Raw genomic sequence first — 25,062 nt, forward strand, 5'->3', positions numbered from 1 at the left:
GGCCATATGTCTTCCCACTGTACTTCCAGCGTCACATGTCGAGATTTTGGACACCAGTCACATCCCAATACTCCATGTGCCCTGCCTCCCATCTGTGTCAAATGTGGAGAGCACCATTTGCCTTGCTTGCCTGACTGCAGGATTCTCGAGAAAGAAAGGACTGACTTAAACTGAAGCTACAAGAAAATTTGAATGCCTGCATCCTTTGTGTGTCAGTTCTTATGCTGCTGCTACAACAGTTGTCGCACCATCAGCTCCGCCAACCCATGTCACACCTCAGAGTCGGAAGACTACACCTGCCCCCTTGATGGTATGGGCCATTTCCCTACCTGTTGCTCCTGCACCACCCAACCACCTACTTTGGGAGCAACAGCAACACCCCCCCCCCCTGCCACCCTCCCCCCGTCCAGAAACGTCCACTGCCACTTCTAATCTGGAGAAGCATGAGTCTTCTTTGACTTCTCTCACTATGAAGGGGTCCCTTGTGTCACTAACTTCTCAGGTATCGTCTGGTGGGAAAGATGACACCTGCCAATGGCTTAAGAGCCCCAAAGCAGCTGGTCATAGGGCTTCACACTCATCCTCAATCCCAGAGAATGAGCCAGTGAAATACTCTGAGCCAGGGAAACCCAAGCAACAGTGAGAGAAATCAAAAAAGAAATCGCAGTGGCACCCACACCACCGCTACCTACAAGTTCTGCGACTGAGGATGGGGTCAACATTTTGGCGTCCACTGAGGACCTAGAGATCGCCAGACACTCAGACACAATGGACATAGACTGTTCAGGCAATAAATCTGTGGTGTCACAGCCAGACACCACACGTGCTAGGTGGTAGCTTAAATCGGCCGCGGTCCAGTAGTACGTGTCGGACCCGCGTGTCGCCACTGTGTGATTGCAAACCTAGCGCCACCACAAGGCAGGTCTCGAGAGACTGACTCGAACTCATCCCAGTTGTACGGACGACAGAGCTAGCGACTAGACGTACGAAGCCTTTCTCTCTCATTAGCCGAGAGACAGAATAGCCTTCAGCTAAGTTAATGGCTATGAACTAGCAAGGCGCCATTAGCCTTACAGTGATTGTAATTAGAGTCTCACTTGTGTTCACCATAGAGATGTACAAGAAGACATTAAAGATAAGTATATGAGAAGCTCTGTTCTTTTCTTCATAGCATTAATTACGTATCCTGTTCCAGTACTTCACGCCCGTCTGCATTAGTCTCACGTGCCTTTTTAAGCCACCTCTATCTACAAGGTGTTGGCCCAGCTGCCGACACATCAAAATCAGTGGTAGCAGGTGACTCTGAGATGTAAACTGCCTCATTGAATGTTCCATGCCTTCCCAGTCTCACGATGTCATCCTCCTGTGGAATTGCGGTGGTTTTTTCCATCGCCTGGCAAAGCTACAGCAACTGTTAAGCTTTCACCTGCTATCTGTATTGCCCTCCAAGAACTCTGGTTCTCAGAAATGCGGATCCCTGCCCTTCTCGGCTATAAGAGATATTACAGGAACCGTAGCGACTGTAATCGAGTGACAGGTGGGGTTTGCGTTTGTGTCCTAAATTCGGTGTGTATTGAACATGTGCTTCAAATAGCTCTTGAAGCTGTGACTGTCAGAATAAGGGCGGTGCAGGAAATAACTTTCTGCAGTGTATATCTTACTCCAGATGGTGCAGTATCCCTGAATGTATTAGCTGGAATGCTTGGTCAACTCCCTAAACCTTTTCTACTTCTGGAGGATTTTAATGCAGATAACCCCTTGTGGAGTGTTACCATGCCTACTGGCCATGGCAGAGATGTTGAAGCTTTACTGCCACAATTCGACCTCTGCCTCTTAAATACTGGGGCCGCAACACATTTCAGTGTGGATCATTGTAGTTACTCGGCCACTCATTTATCAATTTGCAGCCCAGGACTTCTCCCATCTATCCACTGTGTAGTAGCGACCACTTCCCCATCTTCCTGTCACTGCCCCAGCGTCAGGCACATGGATGCGTGCCCAGATGGGCTTTGAGCAGAGCAGACTGGGGAACTTTAACCTCTGCTTTCATCGCTGTATCTCCCCTACACCATAACATGGAATTGATGGTTAAGCAGGTGACTAGCACAAATGTTTCTGCAACAGAAAATGTGGTCCCTCACTCTTTAGGGTGCCTGAGGCATAAGGCAGTCCCTTGGAGGTTGACGGAAGTCGCTGAAACAATTAAGAAGCGTCAGTGATCTCTACAGCTGCGGAAGTGGCACACTACCCTGGAGCACCTCACAGCATTTAAATGGCTTTGTGCACATGTTTGCTACCTTATCAAACAATGGAAGAAGGAGTGTTGGGAGAGATATGTCTCCACCATTGTGTGCCACACGGCACCTTCACAAATCGGGGCAGAGGTCAAACGTCTTTTCGGGTAACAGGCCCCACCAGCTATCCCCAATGTTCCCATAAATTACTAGTTATGTACTGATGCAAACGTGGTTCACGGGTTCTGTGCCAAGCAACTATCATTCCAGCCTTTCGCACATGCAAACATCGGCTGGAGGGGAATGTCCTCTCATTCACTACAGGCTGTAGTGAATCCTGTAACGCCCAATTTACAGAGTGTGAGCTCCTCAGTGAGTGCCCTTGCACATTGTCTCGACACAGCTTCTGGGCCTGATCGCATCCACAGCCAGATGATTAAACATCTCTCATCTGACTAAAGGCTCTTCATCTTCAATGGCCCTGGTGCGATGGCATCTTTCCATCGCAATGTCGGGAGAGCACCATTATTTCGGTCCTCATAGCCAGTAAAAACCCTCTTGATGTGGATAGCTATCGGCCCATCAGCCTCACCAAAGTTGTTTGTGAGCTGCTGGAATTTATGGTTTGTCAGCAGTTGGGTTGGGTCCTCGTTGGGTCCTGGAGTCACGTGGCTTGCTGGCTCCATGTCAGGGTGGCTTCCGCCAGTGTCGCTCTAGCACGAATAATCTTGTTTTCATTGAGTCTGCCATCCGAACAGCCTTTTCCAGACAGCAACACTTGATTATTGTCCTTATTGACTTCCGTAAAGCATACGACATGACTTGGCAATGTCATATCCTTGCCATGTCTGAGTGGGGTCTCCGGGGATCACTCCAGATTTTTATCCCAAACTTCCTATCGTTCCGTACTTTCGATGTCAAAGTTGGTGACTCCCATAGATCCATCCATACCCAGGAGAATGGAGTCCTGCAGGGCTCTGTATTGAGTGCCTCTCTAGTTTTAGTGGTCATTAATGGTCTAGCAGCAGCTGTCAGCCCTCCATCTCACATTCTCGGTATGTGAATGACTTCTGCATTTCATATTGCTGCTCCACTACTGTTGTTGCTGAGTGGTGCCTCCAGCGAACCACCCACAATGCACAGCCATGCGCTCTTGCTAACGGCTTCCAGTTTTCAGCAGCATAGTCATACGTCATGCACTTCTGTCGGTGTCATACCATACATCCAGAACCTGCACTTTACCTTAATGATGATCCACTCACTGTAGTGGAGACATATCAATACCTAGGACTGGTTATCGACACTTGATTGACTTGGCTCACTCATCTTCATCAGCTTAATCAGCTTAATCAGAAGTGCTGGCATCACCTCAATGCCCTCCATTGCCTGAGCAACACCAATTGGGGTACAGATCGCTGTACACGGCTGCAGCTCTGCAGAGCCCTTGTCCAATCCTGAATTCATAATGGGAGTGTAGTTTATGGTTCGGCAGCACCTTCAGCATTGCATTTACGTGACCTTGTGCACCACTGTAGGGTTTGAATAGCGACGGGATCCCTTAGGATGACTCGGTGACTAGTGCACTGGTGGAGGCTGGTTTCCATCCACTGCAGATCACACGTGCAACTGCTCACCAGTTACGCAGAACACATTAATAATTCCCCTGAGCATCTGAATTACCGTCTCCTAGTGCAGTCCATCTCCTGCATCAGTGGCCCAGATCAGGGTTTATGATAGCAGTTCGCATACGGTTTCTTCTTCTTGAACTGGAGTCCTTCCCTTTACCACCTCTACTTGCGGACCGTTCATGTATGCCTCCTTGGTGTATGTCTTGGCCGCAGCTTCGTGTGGACCTTTTGCGTGACCCTAAATGTTCCATTAACCCTGTGGTGTCACCGCCAGACACCACACTTGCTAGGTGGTAGCCTTTAAATCGGCCGCGGTCCGTTAGTATATGTCGGACCCGCGTGTCGCCACTGTCAGTGATAGCAGACCGAGCGCCACCACAGGGCAGGTCTAGAGAGACGTACTAGCACTCGTCCCAGTTGTACAGCCGACTTTGCCAGAGATGGATTACTGACAATTACACTCTCATTTGCCGAGACGATAGTTAGCATAGCCTTCAGCTACGTCATTTGCTACGACCTAGTAAGGCGCCATAGCATTTGATAATTAACATTGTGAAGCATGTACTGTAACGAGAGATGTTCACCAATTGTGGATTAAAGTTAAGTATTCCAAGAACTACGTTCTTTTCTTTATAGGATAATTACTTTACCTTGTTCCAGACCTCACACCAATCTACGTGAGCTTAAAAGCGTGCATTTCGGCCTCCTCTAGCAACACGGTGCTGGCTCTTCTGCCAACACTACAAACCCCACCACTCTCTGCTGTCACTTCCTCTCGATTCTTGTCGTGTTTCGTGGTTGTGAAGTGGTTTACACTGACGGCGCAGTGGCTGATGGACACGTAAGCATTGCATCTGATCATGTAAGACATATTGAGCAGCACTCCTTGCCAGGTGGCTGCAGTGTTTTCACTGCAGGGCTGGTGGCCACATCTCGTGCTCTTGAGTACATGCACTCACGCCCTCGCGAGTCAGTTCTCCTGTGTACTGACTCATTGAGCAGCCTACAGGCTATCGTCCAGTGCTACCCTCACCACCCTCTGGTAACATCCATTCAGCAGTCCATCTATGCCTTGGAACAGTCCCGCTGTTCCATAGTGTTTGTGTAGCTGCAGTACATGTCAGAATCCTGGGCAACGAACTTGCTGACATGCTGGCCAGACAGGTGATGCAGAAACTTCTTCTGGAGATAGGCTTCTCCAAAGCTGAAATACGTTATGCCTTACATCGCAGGGTTTTTCGGCATTTTGAGACGGAATGGCATAACAGCATGTACAACAAACTGCATGTAATTAAGGAGACTATAAATGTGTGGAAGTGTTCCATGCAAGCCTCTTGCAGGGAATCGGCTGCCCTCTGCCGGCTCAGCATTGGCCATATGTGGCTAACACATGGTTACCTGCACCGTCTCGAGAACCCACCTCAGTGTTGCTGTTGCTCCCAAATGACAGTTGTCCACCTCTTGCTGGACTGCCCACTTTTCGCCCCTCTGTGACAGACTTTTAACTTTTCCAGTACCCTGCCTTCGTTGTTGGGCGAGAATGCCTCCACTGCAGTTTTTGTTTACGTTATATTCGTGAGAGTGTTTTTCATAATTCAGTGTAGGTTTTAGTGCATGTATTTTGTTAGTCTGTGTCCTCCACCCTAGTGCTTTTAGGGTGGAGGTTTTAATGTATTACAGAGTGGCTGGCTTTCCCTTTTTATTCTTGTGGTTTGTCAGCCAATGTAATCTGCTTTCATGTTTTACTGTCTTTTGTTTCTAGTGTATTTCTGTTTCTTTTTTGTCCCCTTTTTCTTATCTTAGTATTCGTTGCCTCCTCTTCACTGTTTTGGCTTTTCCTTTCTTTCTGTTTTGTGTTATATGTTTCGTCCATTTTATCCTCTCACTTGTGGCATTATTTTATTAGTACCAAGTGACCGATGACCTTGTAGTTTGGTTCCTTCTCCCGGTTCTAAACCAACCAACCAATCCTTTTTTCCACGAACAGTACAAGACTGGAATACAAGGGAGCACCGGTAGTGGTATTCAAGGTACACTCTGCTACACACCGTCAGGTGGCTTGCCGAGTATGGATGTAGATGTAGATGTAGATGTAGATGTAGATGTAGAACCAACCAACTATCTTTGCTGTCCCCATTAACACTTCCATGATCTGTTTCCCGACAGGCATATCCAACTTCCTTTTTGGTCAGTGACTGAGCTATCTTAAGCAGTTCTCCATGGACTTGTATCCTTGGTAATGTCTTGATCCTCTACTTGTGCAGGATCAAAAATTGCTTTTGCTTTTCTATTGGAAAAACAGTTTGTATGAATTTCTAGTGTCACAGTGGGTTTCTTCCACTATCATTACATCTTCCATTTATACCAATCCCGTGTCCATTTGAAACTAGACTATATGTGTTTCATTTATTCATGGTCATAACACAGTCTACCATTGTGGAATATGTTGGGCCACTGGCAACCTTTACACTAGTCTGGTTGAGAGCTTCTATGCAGAAGCTGCCTAACTGGAACTGTCCTATGGGCATGATCTTCTCCTCAGTGGATATGATTGCCATTTGTTGTGTTGTGCCCAGCCACCCATCTTGTGCCCTTTATTTCGATGCCTCCTTCAACTGCCAGTACGGGCCACATTTTTCTCGTATTACCTTCCAGAGTTCGCTTTTGGCTACTGCTCCAACAGCTTAGTTTCGTGGAATCTGCCACGTTCCTGTTTGGTGTGAGCCCTTCACCACTTTTGCTTCATGTAGCTGCCCGTGTTTATCTTGGACTTCAAAGTATTTTCCTCGGGAAGCAAATGGATTTGATCTATTGCTGTTAGCTCCTCAACCTTTGCACCCAATTTAGTGGTAGCATCTTCATGTAGACTGACGACTCACAGTCCATGGAGTTCGGTGTGCCTTATCGTCAGCACTGACCATTTTTGGTACGATCTTCTTGCAAACTGCTAGATTTTTAAAGCAGAGCTCTTTGCACTCTTTCAGACCACCTAGCACATCCGACAATATACACCTTTTAATTGTGTCATATGCTCCAATTCTCTCACAAGCCTTCAGATCCTCATTGTGCTGTAAGAGTCCAAGGAAGCTTACAGTTGTTGTTTTTGAGGGAGCCACTATGATTTTCTTGTGGGTTCCTCGTCACATTGTTATCATGTGTGACAACCTGCCAGCTCTTCCATTGATTCAGATGATCTTCTTGCTGTCTGTTGGTAGATGGTGTCACTTTTGCATCACCACTGGTTTTCTCATTACTGGAACAAGCTCCATTGACTTAACCTCTCCCAACGGTTCGGCTGGCCACCTCTTGGCTCTCTCACTGCAAGATGATCATTTTAACTAGGTTGTTTATTGGGTACTGTCTCTTTAGATATCACCATTTGTTGAGTAGTGATCTCCCACCACTTTGTGTTGGTCGTAATAATCACTTGATGGTTTGCTATTTTCTGATCCGATATCATTTTCTGAACTGCTTATGTTTAATTGTATGTTTTCCGCCTGAGTTATTGGTCATTTTGGCATGCAACGTGCGGATTGTTTATATAAATGATAGCAATTTTGCAAAGAACATTTAATGTTTGGTTAGGGATCTCTGCTGCCGCTACGGCATATTTTATTGATGTTTCTTCAAGTAGTAGTTCTTGATTTTAGCTCTTTCCTTCTGTTGATTGAGCTTAACATACAGTTGCTCTTAACATCTTTCACATAAAGGTGTTCTAAGGTTATGACACGGGTGCTTATGACCTCAGTCGGGTTTGTGCTCTAACGCAGAAAAGGTAGGTACGGAAGTAAGTACTAGCTTCCGGCAAGGAAAGTGTGTTATGATCCTCATTACATTATATGGTGATGACCAGACAATCAATATTAATAGATCTTCAGTCTTTTCACAAATGACAGTTGTCTGTTATGAAGTACTGCATAAACACATCAGGTGCTGATAAGTTTTTGAACCGATGCAATGATTGGCAAATTGCTTCAAATATGATATATTGTAATATTATGTAACTTTTGTAAATTTGCTTATTTGTTGTTATAGAACTTAAACAGAACAAATTTATTTCAGGAAGAAGAAATAACACTGGTTGACTGGTTCCCTGTATTGGAGGCGGGCAACCTCCACTTCGAAGGACTCAGGTATAGCTGAAGCAATGTTACACCTGATTATGACCATTCTTCATTTATCACTTTTTTAAAATTAACTTTTCTCGTTACATACAAATGTGTATTTACAAACGCTTGCTGTTTTTCTTCTTCCCTCTATCCCATTTTGCTTATTAGCTGCACTGTTAAAGAAGATCAAAAGAAACTGTGATGTTCTGCAGACCAAAGTACAATTGACTTGATAACAATCTTAAACACAGCCTTAATCTCTCTTCAAAAGGAGCCTCACAGGATGCTATGGTTGCATAATGAAGAGAGATGCCAGCAATTAAAATAATAATTTGGGTATCGGAATGAAAATGTTTGAATAATTAGTTACAGATTTTCAGGGTGGAAAGGAAAAGAAGTAAAAATATTTCTAATTTTCCTGAGCATTGTGACTTTTTGAAAACTTCTTTGCATCAAGGGGAAGTTTCTGTTGATCTGGAATTCCACTGTACCCTCTAATCTGTTTGCATTTAAACCAATAATAAAAATAGAAGTCTGATTTTACAGATTTTGTAATATTATAGTTTTTACAATAACTGGCACTACTCAACTTCAAAAGTCAACAATCACTGGTTCATCACTGAAACAGAACAAATGGACCTGATGATGACCATGCAAGTGTCCTCTTGCAACTGGAACTTTTCAAATCTACATTGTTTATGTGCAATACCATTGCCTATTAATACAGTGCATAAATATAACACTCTTTCCATTTTGGAGGCTAACACAATAGTCACTACATTACTGAAGAACATGTTTTTCTAGCAGCAGCATTTTTTATAAATACACACAGAGGTGCAGACGCTACCACACACAGACATATACAGTATTAATTCAGTACAAGCACATGAGCTATGTCTTTGTAAAATGATCAGTTTTAAACTCCTTTTTTATCCAAAGATCTGGATTACAAAATGCAGAATCAGCTTGAAAAATCAATAATCAGGAAAAAAATGTCACAATTACATGTTGGTTCAGGTTCAATTCACTGAACAGTTATAATGGGTATATAATCCACCATTTGTCTCCATATCATAGCAAACAATGATGTAAAAAATTTAACTGCATTAGAGACACTTGAACAACATAGTTCCTAAACAAACTACCACCTAGCTTTCTGTATTATATTTTGCTCACTCTTATGATTTTTCGCCCCTGTGGGTCTGGGGATTGGAATAGGCCAGAGGTATTCCTGCCTTTATGTGATGGTCCCCTGTAAGATCTGACCTCCAATCTTCAAAATTTTCCTGAAGAGCGAGCCAACTTGGGAAGGGCTCCTTACAAAGTGCATGGTGTCCATTGTGCATTGACATCTTTAGCCCACTTTCTTGTCGTCGCATTGCAGCCATGCCCATTCTCCATCCCCTGGGCAAGGACACCATTCACCATGCAGTGTCGATTTCTGCATCGACAATGACCATGGACTTCTTTGCACTTGATATCCAACACGGTAGCCAATATGTTGTGGTTGGGATGCCATGTACCCTGTTGGTAGTAGCCCCCTGACCACACAGGGATCACTCTGCTGATGCCTGCACCGTTAACTCCCCATGTATTCCAAGGAGTAGATGTCCATCCCCATGGGGCATCGGGACTCCCGGCAATGTCCATCCTGTCAGGTGGCTTTTGCTGCGGGTGGGTGGTGGCTGTGGGTAGGGCCCCTGGTCGGAGTGGGTGGCATCATGGCAGATGACACGCGATGAAGTGTAGTCCATCGTCTATAGCTGGTGGTGAAACACCAGCAACCTCTAAGCGATTACTAGCTCAATTCAACGCACAGAAGTATGACAGAATATTGTTCACCTCACTGGCCACACCATGGGAGGAATGTCAGGCTAAGGATGGCAGAAGATCTTATTTGCCCCAGTACCTTGTATGTTTGAGAGCTGGTGGGGAACTTTTCACAACGATGAAGCCTCAGTTTATTGTTGAGCATTTAGAGGACAAGTTCGGGGAGGTGGAGGGCTTGTCCAAAATGAGACCTGGGTCAGTCTTGATTAAAACATAATCCTCATGGGAATTACTCGCTTGTGACAAGCTGCGGGATATATCTGTAAATGTCACACCCAATAAGAGCTTAAATATGGTCCAGGGTATCATATTTCACAGAGACCTTCTTTTGCAGTCCGCTGATGAGCTGCGCGCCAATTTAGAGTGGTGAGTGTACATTTCATCCGGTGTGTCCACCGGGGTCTGAAGGATAATCGGGTTGCCAGTGGTGCCTTCATCTTGGCCTTTGATGGTAATACATTACCTGAGAAGATGAAGGTGATGGTCTACCGGTGTGATGTAAAGCCCTATATCCCTCCCCCAGTGTGGTGCTTTAAGTGCTGGAAGTTTGCCCATATGTCTTCCCGCGTCACATGCCGAGATTCCAGAAGTACATCACGTCCCAATACTCCATGCCCCCACTTCCCATCTGTATCAACTGTGGAGAGCACCATTTGCCTTGCTCACCTGACTGCTGGATTCTCCAGATAGAAAGGAAAATCGTGGAGTAAAAGGCCCTGAATGGACTAACCATCATCTGAGGCTAAGATACAATTTGAACACCTGCATTCTGTGTGTATGACAACATCTTACACTGCCATTACAACAGTTTTGGCACCATCAGCTCCGCCAACCCAGGTCACCTCCTAGAGCCGGAAGACTACACCTGCCCCCTTGATGGTGGGGGGCATTGCCCTCCCTGTTGCTCATGTGCGAACTACTTCAGGACCAATACCTCCCCCCTCCCTCCCCTGCCATTGGTGACATATGCCCCCACTTCTAATCCAGAGAAGCGTAAGTCTTCTTTGGCTTCTCGCGCTAGGAAGGGGTCCCTTGTGTCACTCCCTTCCCAGGTTTCTTCTAGTGGGAAAGACTACACCTGCAAGTCACTGAAGATCCCAAAAGCAGCTGGTAGTACGGCTTCACGCTCATCCTCGGTCCCAGAGAATGAGCCAGTGAAGTCTTCCCAGCCAGGGAAACCCAAGGAGCAGCGAGAGAAATCCAAAAAGGAAATGCCTAAGACCAAGGAAATGGCGGGGGCACCAACACGACCACTACCTAGAAGCTCTGCAGCTGATGATGAAGTGGAGATTTTAACGTCCGCTGAGGCCCTAGATCTCACCAGGCCCACAGACACAAAGGATATAGACTAATCAGGCAATGAATCGGTGGCAGCATTGAATGTTCCATGCCTTCGCAGTCTCACGATGTCATCCTCCTGTGGAACTGCCGTGGTTTTTTCCACCGCCTGGCTTAGCTACAGCTACTGTTAAGCTTTACACCCGCTATATACATTGCCCCCCAGGAAACCAGGTTCCCAGCAATGCGGATCCATGCCCTCCATGGCTATAAGGGATATTACAGGAACCGTAGCGACTATAATAGAGAGTCAGGTGGAGTTTGCGTTTGTGTCCTAAATTCGGTGTGTATTGAACATGTGCTTCAAATAGCTCTTGAAGCTGTGACTGTCAGAATAAGGACAGCGCAGGAAATAACCTTCTGCAGTGTATATCTTACTCCAGATGGTGCAGTACCCCTGAATCTATTAGCTGGAATGCTTGATCAACTCCCTAAACCTTTCCTACTTCTGGAGGATTTTAATGCCCATAACCTCTTGTGGAGGTTACTGCTGCAATTCGACCTCTGCCTCTTAAATACTGCAGCCGCAACACATTTCAGTGTGGCTCGTGGTAGTTACTCGGCCATTGATTTATCAATTTGCAGCCCAGGACTTCTCCCATCTATCCACTGGAGAGCACATGACGACCTGTGTAGTAGCGACCACTTCCCCATCTTCTTGTCACTGCCCCAGCGTCAGGCACACGGATGCGTGCCCAGATGGGCTTTGAGCAGAGCAGACTGGGGAACTTTAACCTCTGCTGTCATCGCTTTATCTCCCCTACACCATAACATGGAACTGATGGTTAAGCAGGTGACTAGCATAAATGTTTCTGCGGCAGAAATTGCGGTCCCTTGCTCTTTAGGGTGCCTGAGGCGTAAGGCAGTCCCTTGGAGGTCGACGGAAGTCGCTGAAACAATTAAGAAGAGTCAGTGATCTCTACAGCTGTGGAAGTGGCACACTTTCCTGGAGCACCTCATAGCCTGTAAATAGCTCTGTGCCCGTGTTTGCTGCCTTATCAAACGAAGGAAGAAGGAGTGTTGGGAGTGATACGCCTCCACTGTTGGGTGCCACACGTCACTTTCCCAAGTCTGGTTAAAGATCAAACGTCCTTTCAGGTACCAGGCCCTAACAGCTATCCCTGTGGTCACCATAAATGGCGAGGTATGTACCAACACAAATGCGATTTCCGAACACTTTGGTGAGCACTTTGCTCGAGATTGTCCACCGGAGAATTTCCCGCCAGCCTTTCGCACATTCAATCATTAGCTGTAAGGGAATGACCTCTCATTCACTAAACACTGCAGTGAATCTGATAACGCTCCATTTACAGAGTGGGAGCTCCCCAGTGCCCTTGCACATATCCCTGACATGGCTCCTAGGCCTGATCGCATCCACAGCCAGATGATTAAACATTTCTCATCCGACCACAAACAACAAATCCTTGTAATCTTCATCCATATGTGGTGTGACGGCATCTTTCCGTCACAATGGCAGGAGAGTGCCATCATTCTAGTGCTCAAACCCTTTAAAAACCGGCTTAATGTGGATAGCCACCAACGTTCTTTGTAAGCTGCTGGAGCGTACGGTATGTCGGCGGTTGGGTTGGGTACTGGAGTCATGTGGCTTGCTGGCTCTATGTCAGGGTGGCTTCCGCCATGGTCGCTCTACCACTGATAATCTTGTGTTCATTGAGTCTTCCATCTGAACAACCTTTTCCAGATGGAAACTTCTGCTTACTGTCTTTTTTGACTGACGTAAAGCTTATGATATGACTTAGTGACCTCATGTCCTTGCCACATTGAATGAGTGGTATCACTGCGGACCACTCTCAATTTTTATCCCTAGCTTCCTTTTGCTCCGTACTTTCCGTGTCCAAGTTGGTGCCTCCTGTAGTTTCACCCATATCCAGGAGAATTTAGTTCCACAGGGCTCTGTATTGAGTGTCTCTCTCTTTTTAGTGCCCATTTACGGCCTAGTAGCGGCTGTGGGACCCTCCGTCTAACCTTCTCTGTATGCAGATGACTTGTGCATTTCGTATTCCTGCTCCAGTACTGTTGTTGCTGAGTGGCACCTCCAGTTAGCCATCTACAAAGCGCAGTCATGGGCTCTATCACATGACTTCCAGTTTTCAGCTGCAAAGTTGTCTCTCATGCAGTTCTGTCAGCATCGTACCATTCATCCGGAACCCACACTTTAGCTTAATGATGATCCACTCACGTTAGTAGAGACATATCAATTCCTAGGACTGGTTTTCGACACTCGATTGACTTGGCTCCCTCATCTTTGTCAGCATAACCAGAAGTGCTGGCAGCACCTCAGTGCTCTCCGTTGCCTCAGCAACACCAATTGGGTTGCAGATCGCTGTACACTGCTGTAGCTCTACAGAGCCCTTGTCCTATCCCGAATTGACTATGGGAGTGTGGTTTATGGTTTGGTAGTGCCTTCAGCATTGCATTTACTCAACCCTGTGCACCACTGTGGGGTTTGATTAGTGACAGGGGCCTTTAGGACGAGTCTGGTGACCAGCGTTATGGTGGAGGCTGATTTCCCTCCACTGCAGATCAGACATGTGAAACTGCTCGATGTAGCACAGATTCATTGTTTCTCCTGACAATCCGAATAACCATCTTCTTTTCCCGCCGGTGGCATTCCATCTCCTGCATCGGCGGCCCACGTGGGGGCTAACAATAGCAGTTCGCGTGCAGTCCCTTCTCTCCGGACTGGAGTCCTTCCCTTTACCACCTCTACTTGCAGTCTGTTCACGTATGCCTCCACGGTGTACACCTGACCACAGCTTTGTGTAGCCCTTTTGCATGGCCCTAAGGACTCCATTAACCCTGCTGCTCTCCGCAGTTACATCTCCTCGATTCTTGATGTGTTCCGGGCCTCTGAAGTGTTTCACACCGACGGCTCAATGGCTGATGGTCATGTAGTCTTTGCATATGTTCATGGAGGACATGTTGAGCAGCATTCCTTGCCAGTTGGCTTTAGTGATTTCACTGCAGAGCTGGCGGCCATATCTTGTGCTCTTGAGCATGTCCGCTCATGCCCTGGCGAGTCATTTCTCCTGTGTACAGACTCATTGAGTAGCCTACAAGCTATCAACCAGTGCTACCTTCACCACCCTCTGGTAACATCCATTCGGGAACAGTCCCACCATTCCATTTTGTTAATGTGGACCCCTGGACACGTCGGGATCCCTGGCAACGTATTTGCCAAGAGGCTGGACAAACAGGCAATGCAGAAACCACTTCTGGGGACAGGCACCTCTGAAGCTGACCTGTTTTCTTTCTTACACCACAGCGTTTTCCACCTTTGGGAGATGGAATGGCATAACAGCACGCAAAACAAACTGCATGTCATTAAGGAGACTATGAATGTGTGGAAGTTTTTCATCCAGGCCTCTCACAGGGAAGCAGTTGTCCTCTGCCAGCTCCGTATTGGCCATACGTGGCAAAGGCATGGTTAAATACCCCATCGTGAAGACCCACCTCAGTGTCACTGTGGCTCCCAAGTGATAGTTGTCCACCTCTTAGTGGGCTGCCCACTTTTAACCCCTCTGTGGCAGACTTTTAACTTTCCCAGCACCCTGCCTTCGGTGTTGGGTGACAATGCCTCCACAGCAGCTTTAGTTTTACATTTTATCCATGATAGTGTGTTTTATACTTCTCTGTAGGTTTCAGCATATGTCCTTTGTCGCTCCGTGTCCTCCACCCTAGTGCTTTTAGGGTGCTTCATGTTGAGTGGCTATTAGGAATGGTGTCCACAGGATGTGGTGGTGGAGGGTGTTGGTAAGAAGGGGGGGGGGGGGATGATACTGTTTAGTATACCATGATGCAGTGCAGTGACAGTGTGGTGTAGAATGGAGCATCTGGGCTGGTCTTTTCTAATTGAGGTTTGTGGCTATGAGATTTAGCCAGGATATTTCCAGCAGGTAGAAACATGTACATAACATCACATGCAGCTGGAATGTGCTTCCTTGATAGCAGTGACCTCTGTTACCTGGTGTCTGCACTGCACAGACATTTTGCTGGCGCCCCCTGGTGGAACATGTCACTATTTGCGTATCAACAAACTGTTTGTGTACTGTATCGTGTTCGTAACATTGATGCCCTTGTGGTATTCATAAGTACATAGTGGTGGACACACACCTGTGGGCCAGGGTGGGCACACCCTCAGGGTGAAACCATTGTGTTTGAAGCGTAACATTCAGCTTGCAGTCCATATGCAATTATCATAAGGAAGGTGATGAAATATACGATTCAAAATATTAAAAATTTTCCAGTTTCGAACCACCCAAAAATCTATACAAATGACTGATGAGGATATAGTTACACAATTCTAAAAAAATAGAATCTAATGTGTGGTTTACAACAAAATAGTAATTTCATATTTTATTTATCAAGGATACAGACGGTTTAATGCATTCTAAAATGAAACACGTTTTAAAACTGTAGCAACACCTATGCAGGACTTAAGTATCATTGAATAGCATTATAAACTATTGTTTGTGGCCAAAAAAAAAAAAAGAAACCTCTGGTTGAGCACTTCTATGTAATGTGTTTTTCATGTGATTCAATGATTTAACTCCACTAGTGGTGATCCTTATATAAATAAGTAGTATTACACATATTTAGTGAAATATTGTCAGGTACCTGTTTTTCATTGGATGTGAAGGATTGAGCCAACTTTCAAAACAGATTTGAGTATGTCTAGTAATCAATACATGGTTATAAGGTAATTGGATAGAAGATAAAGAGAAGTAAAAAGCAAATAGTTTCTTCTGGAACAGACTTTTAAAAAGGGGTCTATCCTCTATAAAGTCTCCTTGGAATGGTGTTCCATTCACAGCTGTGTTGCACGGCATATTAACAGTGATTGCGAAAATATGCTAACTGGAAGAGACTTGGGGTATGTATCACACCTTGTCAAGGACATTTTATTTCAAACCTGACAGTGAATTACATGCCACATATGGGCAGATTCTTTCTGGTTTTTAAATTCACCACTGGGACACAATTTTTGTAGAGCTCAACAGGCCTCTGGTGACTTTAGTATTTTGCTGCTGTAGTTTCCATAGTGGTTTGGCTGCTTCCATTATTAAACCGAGTTTATTGAGTTCACTCTTCATTTAACCATTTAGGCATCGTCACACCAAAAAATCCTTAAGTGTGAAACTGTGATATGCGAGTCACTGCTAAAAGTAGTAGTGTATTGTTAGAGGTGGATATTCAGTTAAGATAAGAAGTAAGGTAAGGAGAAAGGAATGAAAGAAGATGAGGGTTGAATATCCTGAGCCATTTGAAATTGAACTCTATCTCGGACTGAGAGAGGATGGGTAAGAAAGTCAGGCTTGTACTTGCCTAGAGTGATTTAGGGGAAGTTATAGAACACCTATGTCTGGATAGCCAGGGAGAGAGAGAACTGCTGTCATCTTGACTGAGTGTCTAGTCTAGTATGTTGATCACAGCACCGTATTACTGAGTTTGCAGGTCATTTGCTGATCGTATATTCTTACTGACATTGGTATTTGTATTCCTAGATATGAAAACATGTCTACACGTAGATAATGATGTTTGCACGGCATTTCCAAATTCCTGTTTAGTGCTTGTCTTCGCAATGTTGTAAAGTTACCTGAATGGCAGTTTGTGTGTTTTTTCTGCTACTCAAAAATTTATGTTCTCTGTAAATGTAGTTAGTGGTGTAATATAGGCACCTCTTCAGTAAGACGTGTAATGATTATGGATCAGTTTGTGAGTTTTGTCACAAGTAACGATAAAGTACTTGATGATGCTCTCCCACGCAGCTGTGGGTTGAATTGGATAGGTTGATGAAGGAAAACATGATGAGAACCGCGAAAGGGTAAGAAGTAACAAGAAAAAGGAAATAAATACAGAAATCACATTGGTAGTTCAGGTTAACAAACAGTTTGGCTTGTTGCCTGAAATAAGTGGGTATGTGCCACAATGAACTTCTTTAAAATGAGATGCAGTAGACTCATTGGAATATCATTAGTGTTAGTCATAAACATTAACAAATAGAAAGGAAAGATTCTTACTGCTTGATAAAAGCCATGGAAGACATGAAAGATATACAGTAGAGAAAAAAAGGTTAGGTGTAGAGTCCCATGTTTGTAATCATCATGAAACAGTCACACACAACCAGGTTTGTTGCCTTTGACTGTAGGTTAGACCAATATCTATGATGAATCTCTTTCTCCAATTATTAAATGAAGTACCTTATAATTCCACTGGATGTAAGATGGATCAATCAGTGTAATCGTAAATACATCCAGTGAGGTTGCTAGGCACAGCTGAGGATGGCGTGGATTGATACATATGTCAACATGATTTCAAGTGGCCTAAAAGCAACAGTAGATGAAAGTGCTGCAAAGGACCATCTCATCTGCACTCATATGAATTTCCTGAGTTGTGTTATGTAGTCTCTGGAGGACATATATATGGTGACCTTAGAAAAGTTAGCTATTCATGGACACTGATTTGGACTTTTCTTCTCCCAGCCATTTGTGTTTGGCTTGCATGTGGACATGTCTGTTTTCCTAATGTGGGGCAGTCATAGTTCTCCGTTCAACTGCATGTTGTGCGCACTGTGAGTACACTCTTAGCATTTGTGTGCACAGAATGTTCCGTATTAGAGGATTCTTAGCCTGACAAAGTTAGTGTTCCAGTGTTTGAGATATTGGTAAATCTTGAGAGTGCTTCAACTTCCAATACATATCTGCTCTAAGAGACCTGGTTTGATTTCTCCTTTCATTGCCTGTATGGGGCGTGTCCTTCTTCTCTGTTACCTTATGGAGATTGCTTTCGCCTCTTGCTCTGGCAGATCAGCTTCACGCTATGAGCAACTTTCCCAGTGGGTGTGAACCCTTCACCATCTTGGCTTCATGCAGCGGCCCATATTCACCTTCGTCTTCATTCACTTAGTAAGGACACTAGTCCAGCCCGACTCTTTTGTCTTCAGTTTCACAACCTATGTGTGGAATTTTGTGATAGTACCTTTGTGTACACTGGTGGCTCTTGGACTGACTGTGGGTTCTGGTGTGTCGTCATTGGTGGAGCTTTTTTTTTTTTTTTTTTTTTTGTATTGGCTTTTGGAACATTGCTAAGTATTTTCAGCAGGGCTGTTTGCCCTGTAACAGGCCACGCAGTACATCCATAGTCACAGGCTTTTCAACTGCATTATCTGCCCAGACTCTCTCAATGACCTTCAAAGCTTCTATGTGCTACACACCATCCATCCCATAGCCCAGTGTGTCCAGGAAAGCTGTCACCTGCTCCCTCTTGATAGAGCCACTGTGATGTTTGTGTGGGTTTCTGGTTGTGGCAGTCCGATCGGAAACCAGGCCACTGACACTGCAGCTAAGACTGCAATCACTGTTCCTCAGCCTGCCAGTTCTTACTTATCCTCCAACTATCTGCATGTTGCCATCTGTAAGCAGGTGCTGTGACTCTGGCATCACCACTGGCCCTCCCTTCATGGGAACAAGCTATGTGTTATTAGTCTTCTCCCATGGGCTTGTAAGACCTCCACCATTTTAACTTAGTTGTGTATTGAGCACCATCTTTTCAACCATCACCATTGTCAATTGGTGCTCCCCCACTATTCTGTGCACATTGTTTCCAACATTTGCTGGTGTGCCATTTTCTGGTGTAATGCCCTTTTTTTTAACCACTTCCTTCCTCATTGGTGTTTGCTGTTGGAGTTAACAGCCATTGACCATGTTGCACTTTTTATCCGTTGTAGCAATATGGCAAAGGCCATTTAATTTTTGGTTCTGGACCTCCAGTTCTCTGTCTGTGGTGTATTTTATAGACCTTTCTCCACATCCCTATTTTTAGCTGTCTTCTCTTGCATTGACTGGGACTAATGTGCAGTCATTTTTAACTCCTCTCTTTGTCTTCATGTCCTAGTGTTTTGACATGGGCGCATATGACCCTAGTTGTTTTTGTACCACAAAACAAAAAGCTCATCAGTTACTGGTAATGCTGTGTCATCACTATATACTTCAAATGTCACTCCTTCAGTTCCTGTTGCTATTTCTTTTAGTAGCTGATACATAAAATTTGAAAAGTGTGTTGAGAATATATATTTGTTTTCAACACAGTCCACCTGGTTGAGTTGATGACGTCATTAAGGGATTCATTTTTGTACATTCAGATGGCCATAATATGACTGAGCATATATTATTAGGTAGAAAGGCACCATTTATATTCCAATTACTTTTTGCAGTTCTGTCCAATGATCAGTCAGTCTGTGGAATGGATGCAAATTAATTTGCATTTACGCATGATAGACGCAATTAAGATATTGTTAGATTTGACACCACTCTGTTTTGTATTAATTAATCAAGTAACATATACAGAGCCCTACAAAATTTCAAGTTAGTTACATGATAATTAAGATAACTGCACATGACAGAGCTCCTACCCAGAAACCTTAGGTGCCAGAGTTTAGAAATAGCTTGTGACACCTTGGGCACTTATGCTGTTAGATTGCAAAGTACTACTTACGACAGTGGAGGTGAATTTCCTGGACATGAAAGTAGATAAGGCCAGAAGTGGAGGCCAATTGGCCAGATGTGAAAGCAGATCAGGCCAAAATGCCCAGTCACACTCCGCACTCCACTAGTGATACCTGCATCTGATTTCTTGCACATGCACTCACATCCAAGCCCTGCACATTTGGACTGGTGTGGCTGTCATGATATGAATGGGTTGTTTATTGTGAAGTAGATAAATTTGTACTGTCTGAGTTAAATTCAGACATCAAGTAAACTCTGTTTGTCTGCAAATTTCACCATAGTAAAAGACCACCGCCTGTTTTAAGGTAGAAGATACTGCATGACTGATGATGTGTGAACAGATAGGTCCCATGTTATGTAATATATTTTAAAAATTTAATAATTTTACTTGCAATAGCTCTCTGTAACTGCAGAATGAATAATTTCTTCCAAACATCTATGAAGTATTATACATCATGTAAATATGTGGAACTCATAATATTCACACAGGCTGCACCCATTTTTCAAAAGCGCAAACCGGTGAAAAGTGCCTCAAGCAGCTTATGGAAAATTCTGCAGTAGATTCATTTTTATGATTCTAAAATCAGTCACTGGTGTGAAAACCTGACCAGATTACAATATTTGTTACTAGGTAAACTACGCTTGAGGTATTACAGTCTCTCCAACAGTCATGTGATCAAACATTGTGAAACCATTCTGAAAGCTGCTCTAAAAATGCAAAATAACCCCAAAGTGACTTAGATTCTGAAATAAATTGTATAGTTTTGCTATGGATTACACTACAATGTGAGATAGAGCAATAACACAATTTATTTACCATGTAAATAAGTTTGAAAATTGATGTCCAAAGTTGTGGTAGTGGTTGAAAAGTGAAAATATTTTAATGAAAGGGATAGAATAGGGATTATGATGGTACCAATGGAAAATAATGTAAATACTGGGAAAATGCAAAATCTGGAAATCTAAAACAAAGTTGTACTGATATTTTACTGTTGGCTTGTTTACATTTATAACATTAACCACACATTATGCAGAGGTGTTCTAAAATTCCTATAATGGGCTCCTAAGAGATGAGGAGGGGACTTCGTGGATAAAAGTTTGATAATGAATCCATATCTGAAGGTGTACCATTTGAGAGGATGACCTCCTCCATTCAGAAGGGAACATTGTCTGTGGCTTCGGGTCCTTCTTGACCAATAGGTCAGAGGTAATTTTTTCTACTGTTTGTGTACCCTAAAGCAGGAGATTTGAAACTGCTGCAGTCCTCAAACCAAGTTTTGTAACTATTAAATTTTAGTGAAATTTTCTTAAATTATTTTCTTTTATTGCATGCAGTTTAATGTAAAGTAATTTACAGATCTAATTAATGTTTTGTGTTCATTAGGCACTTCCAAGGCACCATAACGAGATACACAACAGCAGCAGTGAAGACTAGAGTCGGCCAGGGCCAGAGCTGCAGTCACGTCAGGCTCACCGATGGCAACACTTGCCATCTGCTTGGCTGTTTGCGTGATGTTAATAATCGTAAGTATTTAAAAGGTTAATTATATCACCATGCAGCTGTCTTTTAGAATAAGAAATTGGGATTAATCCCATGAGGCAGCAGCGTACTGACTGTACAAGAGATGATCAAAAAGTGATTGGAATTTTTTAGTTTCACAGCAATTATATATTGGATTATCAATTTTTTATATTTTATGTACACGTTCCTGATGTATGTGTCTCACCATATGGCAGAGATGATAACTCGTGATAGGCACAACAAAAAGAGTCGCACAATTATAGCTTTCAGCCATTTAGGCCTTTGTCAGCAGTATACACACACACACACACACACACACACACACACACACACACACACACACACTCGCGCGCGCGCAAATGCAACTTGGACACACATCTGCAGTCTCAGAGAACTGAAACCACACTGCGAGCAGCAGCACCAGTACTTGATGGGAGTGACGACTGGGTGTGTAGGTAAGGAAAAGGCTGGGGTGGGGATAGTATGGTGGGGGTGGCAGACAGTGAAGTGTTGCAGTTTGGGTGGAGGGCAGGAGAGAAGGTGGGAGGGGGGTAAGTAGTGGAAAGGAGAGAAATAAAAATAAATTAAAATACTGTGTGTGGCAGTGAAATGATGGCTGTGTAGTGCTGGAATGAGGAACGGGGAGGGGGTTGGATGGATGAGGACAGTGACTAATGAAGGTTGAGACCAGGAGGGTCATGGGAACATAGGATGTATTGCAGGGAAAGTTCCCACCTGTGCAATTCAGAAAAGCTGGCGTTGGTGGGAAGGATCCATATGGCACACGCTGTGACGCAGTCATTGAGATGAGGGATATCATACTTGGCAGTGTTTAGCAACAGGGTGGTCCACTTACTTTTTGGCCACAGTTTGTTGGTGGCCATTCATGTGGACAGACAGCTTGTTGGTTGTCATGCCTACATAGAATGCAGCACAGTGGTTGCAGCTTAGGTTGTAAATCACATGACTGGTTTCACAGATAGCTCAGCCTTTGATGGCATAGTTGATGTTAATTACAGGACTGGAGTAGGTGGTGGTAGGAGAATATATGGGACAGGTCTTGCATCTAGGTCTATTACAGGGGTATGAGCCATGAGGTAAGGGACTGGGAGCAGGGGTTGTGTAAGGATTGACGAGTATGTTGTGTAGGTTTGGTGGAAGGTGGAATTACACTGTAGGAGGGGTGGGAAGGATAGTGGGCAGTACATTTCTCATTTCAGGGCACGACAAGAGGTAATGAAAACCCTGGGAAAGAATGTAATTCAGTTGCTCTAGTCCCAGATTTTACTGCATTAAGAAGAGAATGCTCCTCTGTGGCTGGACTGTGGGACTTTGGGAGATGGTGGAAGACTGGAAAGATAAGACAGGGGAAATTTGTTTTTGTACAAGGTTGGGAAGACAATTATGGCCAGTGAAGGCTTCAGTGAGACCCTCGGTATATTTAGAGAGGGACTGCTCGTCACTGCAGATGCAACGACCACGGGTGGCTAGACTGTACGGAAGGGACTTCTTGGTATGGAATGGGTGGCAGCTGTTGAAGTTCAGGTATTTCCGGTGGTTTGTAGGTTTGACATGGATGGAGATGCTGATGTAGCCACCTCTGAGGTGGAGGTCAACATCTAGGAAGGTGGCATGCTGTGTTGAGTAAGACCAGGTGAAGTAAATGGGGTAGAAGTTGTTGAGGTTCTGGAGGAATGTGAATAGTGTGTCCTCACCTTCAATCCAGATAGCAAAGATGTCATCAATGAAACTGAACCAGGTGAGGGGTTTAGGAGTCTGGGTTTTTAGGAAGGATTCCTCTAGATGGCACATGAAGAGGTTAGCATAGGATGGTGCCAGTTACAGATGACAGATATCTCGGTTGTAGAAGCCTGCCTTTTGATTGTTCAGAAAGTGTTCCACATTAAAAATTAAATTTCATTTGGAAAATGGCTGCCACCCAATGGATTCTATGTCAGAGGAAAATATCACTGGATGGAGAATGTGTGTGGCAAGATTTCATAGGCCAAAGAAGCAGCATGTCTGTCCTATACAGAATGAGCTGGGACACAGTCGTGGATCAAAAATATGCCTTCACACTGCCTCTTGTGACACTTCACCTTGACAGCCTCCTCTAATTATCTCACCTGGAGATTTTTCCAGTACATTGCTGTGGAGATTTTCCCCTTAACATTGTAGTCTGTTAGCACAACAGGTGGTTCCAAAGAACACACAGCACCAAATTATATATTGATGTTTGGATCTTTGCCTGCTTTAGTGGTGTTGTGTATGTAGATGTATATAAATATGTGCAGGCTCATTCACTGTGATTAAATGGCTAAAGAAGCCATCTGAGTTAGCCAAACACAGCCGCAATATATACACTGCTGCTTCAGTTTCAGTGGGTTTCTCAAGTGGGTGTGAGTAGTTGTGACATCCTGTAGATGTTAGTTGTTGTCGTATTCATAACATCATGCAACATTTTGGAAACTGACCTCTTAGTGATTTCCATTTTTTCCACTATCGCCTCAATTGTTGAGCACCAGGTTACTCACTTTGTGATCCTTCAGGCAGATGGGCTGCTACATCATTCTTCATCTTTGAACTTGTTTTAGCATGTTGAGAAACAAAATTGCTTCAGCTGTAAAAATATTATGCACTACAAATTTCAGAGCACTTACAGCTGCATTTCAGGTACAAATCTGTATATAAGTGGACAATCAATCGTATAGAATACCAATATTCTGAAAGCTATGATGAAGCTGTAATGAAACATGTAGTCCCTGGAATCAAAACACGTAATCACTGGAAGAGTCATGACTCAGCTTGCATTGTTAGTCCAATGAAATAATTACCCACAAAAGTGTGTCTGCTGTAAAAGTACTAAAACCTATGAAGAAAGATTAAGAAACAATGAGGATGAATTTATGTAATGTTATAATGGACAAGGGGAAATGTAAGAGGCACTCACTGAATATCAGTGTGTAGAGGTGAATGTTATCTGGGTGGCAGACTGTAGGCTGAAACATTTGACAGTCATGAGAGAGAGAGAGAGAGAGAGAGAGAGAGAGAGAGAGAGAGAGAGAGAGAGAGAGAGAGAGAGAGAGAGAGAGAATATTCCAATGTGTAGTGCTGGAATGAAAATAAGTAAACTAAATCATACCTCAAAACAGGAAAATATGTTGCAAATATGTAGCATATTATCATGTTTCTGGGTACAGTTTAACTTTCACATTTGCAGCAAATAGTTCTGTTTCTGGGAATGATTTAGTTTACTTAATGTTGTTGTTGCATAAAAGTTAGTATTCTCTCTTTCCATCATTCTAATTTTCATGGTGTGTGAAAGTCATCTGGGTTGCTTGCTCAACCTTCAGGAGATGGAGTACACCTGCTTATTATAGTATCATGTTGCATTCTAGGTTTTAATGGGACCCCATACATAACATACATTCCTTGACATACTGATATTTTAGCAGTCAAAGTTTTTAGCCAATAGGTTGTTACCTAGGTGGCATATTAAAGTGTGTGAACATTCATGTGGTAACATTGGCGAGTGCCTCTTAAATATCGTTATCCACTATGGTGTTATGTAAATTCCTCCTTAATGTTTTTATCTTTCTTCGCTGCTATTGTGCAAGTGTTTTCCACCATATTTTATTACTTCTAGGACATACGCATTTTTGGGAATAATCTATTTAATGGGACTGACAATGAATGCTAGGTCTTCCCATAATAATTATTTAAATCGTGAATTGATGCCATCCTCAGTATATGCTTCATTACAGTTTGATCTTAGCTTTGGGATTATTTATTTTCTACAGGATTCTTTTTCTGCTTCTATACAGTTTTGCATCATAAGCTGTCAGGACTGGAATCAGAAGTGCTTGGTGCTTGGAT

General features: G+C 43.9%; 1 protein-coding gene across 1 annotated transcript in view; it reads left to right on the forward strand.

The window, feature by feature from the left end:
* LOC126235601 (uncharacterized) overlaps positions 1-25,062 on the forward strand; it is a 305,745-nt gene that overhangs the window by 93,157 nt on the left and 187,526 nt on the right. The window contains exons 6-7 of the mRNA XM_049944313.1: positions 7,925-7,995; positions 21,049-21,188. Coding sequence (XP_049800270.1) covers positions 7,925-7,995; positions 21,049-21,188 — 211 coding nt within the window. The remainder of the gene's footprint in view (positions 1-7,924; positions 7,996-21,048; positions 21,189-25,062) is intronic.

The sequence above is a fragment of the Schistocerca nitens genome, chromosome 2, assembly GCF_023898315.1.
Source record: "Schistocerca nitens isolate TAMUIC-IGC-003100 chromosome 2, iqSchNite1.1, whole genome shotgun sequence".
NCBI classification, from domain to species: Eukaryota; Metazoa; Arthropoda; class Insecta; order Orthoptera; family Acrididae; genus Schistocerca; species Schistocerca nitens.